Source organism: Manacus vitellinus, unplaced genomic scaffold (genome assembly GCF_001715985.3).
Source record: "Manacus vitellinus isolate BGI_N305 unplaced genomic scaffold, ASM171598v3 scaffold_52_pilon, whole genome shotgun sequence".
Taxonomy (NCBI): domain Eukaryota; kingdom Metazoa; phylum Chordata; class Aves; order Passeriformes; family Pipridae; genus Manacus; species Manacus vitellinus.
In genome coordinates this window covers 3,642,651-3,647,296 of record NW_021940628.1, presented here as the reverse complement: position 1 = coordinate 3,647,296, position 4,646 = coordinate 3,642,651, and the positions used below count along the sequence as shown (strand labels likewise).

Below are 4,646 nucleotides of genomic sequence, written 5' to 3'. Positions count from 1 at the left end.
CCGCTGCCGGCCGGGCCATGAGGACAGCATCCCCCTGAGCGCCGGGCGGTGAGTGCCGTGCCAGGACCCCGCACCTGCTGCCCCTGCCAGGGGCTGCTTGGGAAGGGCGGGGGGCCAGGACCCCCCAAGTGCGGGGCCATCAACCCCAGCTCTCGGGGTTGGACCCGGAGATCTTGGAAAACCCAGTCTTACCCTGCGCCAGGGCAGTTCCCCAGGCCCAGACACCACGGTGGGGATTTGCTGTCCCGTCACCTCCCCACTGGTGGTCCCAGAGCTGGAGGGAGCCTGGGTGCCACAGGGTCCAAGGGAAGCTCCAGCTCCTGCTGGGGCTGCCCTGAATCCCCACAAGCCCTGGGCCTTGGTACAGAGCTGCCTCCAAGGCAGGGATCTCATGGGGCGGATGCTGGGAAGTGGAACCACCTCTGCCAAGTGCTCCTATGGGAAATTAAGCAGGAGTCTGAATTTTGGGGTGGCTCAGAACACAGGGGACTACAAGCCCCTGTTCTCCCTGTGCTGACCCTCGGGTAGGGAGAGATTTCAGAGGGAGGGTGGCAATGAGGAGTGGCCGGTGGGAGTTCCTCGAGGCTCTGGAAGCAATAAAGGCAAGGAGTGAGTTATTTGTAATGGTAATTATGCTCTTCCAGTTTATCCTAGCACATAATCGTGTGGGCGGTAGGTTCCCACTGGTGGTAATTACCCTGGTGTTAAATGGCACAAAATTCATCCGGGCTGGGTTTTTCCCCCCTGATTTGAGTCTGTGGTTTGGTGGCACAAATCCTTCCATCCCGAGTGCTGAGCAGTGGAACAGCCTTTGGTGAGACACAGCTCCAGCTCTCAGCTCTCAGCCACCAGCCCACGAGCCACTCTCTGTCCAGCTCCCCCAGCTCCATGTGCCAGCCTCCTGCCCACAGTGCCCACCTGGGACAGAGCAGAGGAGCAGGCTCGGCAGCTTCTCCCACCCTCTGTGTGTGACCATCCCCACTGGGACACAGGGACGGGGATTCCCGGCTGTGCTGCCTGTGCTGAGCCCCACAGGATCTCTCCTGAGCCCTTCCCCACCCCCAGGGTGCCCACGGGGGGACCGGCTGGTCCCTGGGCAGGACACAGGTGCTGGCAGGGCTCTGCCATGGTGAGCTGGGAAGTGCATCCCTCGCCATGGCACGGCCCATCTGCTGCCATGGCTCGGCAGCTGCGGGGGAGCCGCGGCGCTGCCTCGCCGGCGGGTTCCGGCGCTGCTGAATTCCTGCACCTGCCGAGCACAAAAGCCCGGCAGGCTCGTGGTGACGGGCTCCGCAGCTATTTTGACTCCTTCTTCCCGCTGCAGCAACAATATTTGGATCAGCTGAGAGTTCCCTCCCCGAGCAGGAGATGATAGCTCAGCCCGCGCAGGCAGAGCCGGGCTGGGAGCCTGTCTGTCTGTCTGTCCGTCCGTCCATCCATCCTGCTGCTCCATCCCCAGGCAGGGAGGCAGCTCCATCCCGCCCTGCTGCTCCCGCTCCTCGCAGCAGCTCTCCCGGGAGGGGAGAGGCATCTTCTGTACCAGCTGCACATCCTTCCCTTCAGACACAGCAATTAGGGAGCCTCGTTAGAGCAGGAGCACAGTGGTGAGGGTGGGGAGCCATGCAGGATGGAGCCATCCAGCCCCAAAGCTGGGAAGGAAGGTGGTGGCAGTGGCTTAGTCTGCTGCTCACGGCCAACGTGCCATCACTGCTCATCCCCACATTCCCTGGGGACCCCCAGCTGCTCTGTCTTCTGGGGCTCCTCCGGGCACACAACCCCCTCCCTCACAGCCCTGACCCTCCCAGTGTCCCTCGTTTGCCGTCCCCGTGGTCCGACACACCCCACGTGCCACAGGGAATGTCCCACAGTCACCTTGCCCTGCAGCCAGTCTCAGAGACGTGCTGCCCACAGCACCCTGCCCAAATATGATAACGAGAGCACTAACGATGCCTGTTAATTAGCCGAGATGCTCTGGAGAATAAGTAATTTCCTCATTTACAGTCAAACCAAAGGCAGGGCCTCTGAGGGACCGTAAGGAACACAAACCTCCATGGGTGCAGGCGGCTCCGGCGGCTGGCACGGGCTCAGCCTGGCTCGGTGCCACCCCTCCTCCTGTCTCAGTGTGGGGCTGCCCCACACACAGCACAGCCACCTCTGCTCCTGGCCCCTGTCCGGGGGCACTGGCAGGTAGGGGTGTSAGGGCTGGGGGTCTCCACCTGCCGTTGGGTGCTCCATGGGGGGAGGACGGGCCGGGTGGAGCCACCGGAGCTCGGCCCCCCCGCGCCCCGCGGCAGCTCATTAGCGGGGCTGTGAATCGCGGCGGCTGAAAAGCTCAGCCAGAACCGTTTTCCTAACGGAGAAACACTTCACAATATTTGGTGTTGGAGAAGAAAACAAGGATCTGCTGATGGCAGGGTGTCCTTCCTCACCGTCTGCAGGCCCTGCTGCCTGCATCGCTGCTGGCAGTGCCTTCTCCTTCCCTCTGCCCCCTCCGAGCAGCTGAGCTGGGGGTAACCCTGGGTGCTGACCCCCAGCACCGTGCCCGCCTCGCCCCATGATTCTGGCACTTCACAGGGGCTCAGCCAGGGCCGAATCCCACCCTGGGACCTTCCCAGTCACCTCAGTTAGTTCCTTTGGGCCAGCCCCAATGTTTTGCTTGTGGTGGGGCGCAGAGGGGAGCTTCACACTGTGCCCGTCCCTGTCCCCACAGGTGAGCCCGCAGGGGCATCCCTGCAGGATGCCGAGGCTACGGGGAGGATGCTGACACCATGAAGGGCTACCATGGGGAGCGTAGCCAGACACAGCCCTCCTCCGGCCACCGCTGCCGCTGCATCCCAGAGGACTGCCAGCATCCCGCCGACTACATCCCGCACGGCCCCGAGGGCCGGCCGCCCTACCTGCTCAGCCCCAGCGAGCCGTGTTCCCTGGAGCATCCCCACTGCCCGGCGCGGAGCCCCGGCGCGGCCAGCGAGTGCCCGGGCGGGCCCCTGAGCGAGCCACCCTCCGCCAGCGCCAGCAGCACCTTCCCGAGGATGCACCACGCGCAGCAGCCCTACGACTCCTGCGACGAATGCATGGCGACCGCCCACCCCGCCAGCAAGATCAACCGCCTGCCCCCCACGCTGCTGGACCAGTTCGAGAAGCAGCTGCCGCTGCACCACGACGGCTTCCACACGCTGCAGTACCCGCGGGCCGGCGGCGCCGAGCCCCGCAGCGAGAGCCCCAGCCGCATCCGCCACCTCGTCCACTCCGTCCAGAAGCTCTTCGCCAAGTCCCACTCCCTGGAGGCGCCGGCCAAGCGGGACTACAACGGCGCCAAGATGGACGGCCGCGGGGACGGCTACCACCACCACCACCACCACCACCATCACCACCACCACCACCAGTCCCGCCACGGCAAGCGCAGCAAGAGCAAGGACCGTAAGGTGGACTCCCGGCACCGGTCCAAGATGTTGGGCTGGTGGAGCTCCGACGACAACCTGGACAGCGACAGCAGCTACATGGTGTCGGGCCGGCACGCCGCCGACCAGGGCACCCAGTACTGCGTGGACGCTCCCGAAAGTGCCTTCAGAGACTTGACCTTGAAGAGTCTAAAGGGCGGCGGGGAAGGAAAATGCCTGGCCTGTGCCGGCATGTCCATGTCTCTGGACGGCCAGACGCTCAAGAGGAGTGCCTGGCACACCATGACCGTCAGCCAGGCCCGGGAAGCCTATCCCAGTGCTGGTGGCACCGAGAAGACCTTGATGCTTCAGGAAGCAAAGGCCAAAGACCGAGCATACCAGTACCTGCAGGTGAGGGGCCAGGCAGGGCGAGGGGACTGTGGCTGATGGTGCCTTGGGGCGAGCTGGGACAGCTCAGGGTGCTGTGGGGATGCTCCAACTCTGCTCCACGTCCCCGGCGCCTGTGTCCCATCCCCCAGTGTCCCACGCTGGTCCCCGCTGTCCCCTCGAAGCCCATCTGCTGCCTCCTGCCCCGTGCAGGCTGGATTTGGGGTCAGACCAGCTCTGTCAGCTCGGGGCCACCAGCAACCCTGTGCCCGCTCGCTCCTCGTGGCTTTTATCTTGCCTATGAGCCTGGCTGGGTGCCACCGCCTGCCTTGTCACCCTTCTAGGTCACCCCCCTTCCAATTAAAAACTAATTAACTCTTCTCTCCCTTTCCTGGGGGAAGGAGACAGGGAGCAGCAATGCCGTGCGGGCTGGGGGTGGGGGTGGCCGGGGCCCATCTCTGCCAGCAGTGGGGGCATCGGGGCAGGGTGCCGGCCCCACTGCCCTCCCCATGGGCCCCGGGGGACACCATCCCCCTGTCACAGCCTGGTAAGGACCCCGTGGTGCTGGTGGCACTGGCGTCAGCGGCACGTGGTGGGACCGGTGCCTGCTACGTCAGGCGGGCGCTGCGCTGGCATGGGTGGGATTTGGCCCAGGCGCTCCCGCCAGAGGGGCCGCGAGGTGGGAGCTGCTGCACTGCCCCGTGTTTTGGGAACGGGGAGCTGTGGCTGTCAGGAGGGATCACCTCTCCTGGATTTAGGGGCCTTACCAGGGGGTCAGAGCCCCCAGGGTCTGTCCCTGCAGCTCTGGGGTATGTGGGGAGGGCAGGGGAGCTGGGCACACATACTGGATTTGGGATGGGCGTGGGCTGGCACGTGGCT

The 4,646-nt window shown here is 64.9% G+C and overlaps 1 protein-coding gene across 1 annotated transcript in view; it reads left to right on the top strand.

The window, feature by feature from the left end:
- Window positions 1-2,729: 2,729 nt before the first annotated feature.
- Window positions 2,730-4,646, top strand: part of DLGAP3 (DLG associated protein 3) — a 6,752-nt gene continuing 4,835 nt past the window's right edge. Inside the window, exons 1-2 of the mRNA XM_029963059.1 lie at window positions 2,730-3,791; window positions 4,311-4,446. Of these exons, the coding sequence (XP_029818919.1) occupies window positions 2,769-3,791; window positions 4,311-4,446 (1,159 nt within the window). The 5' untranslated portion in view covers window positions 2,730-2,768. The remainder of the gene's footprint in view (window positions 3,792-4,310; window positions 4,447-4,646) is intronic.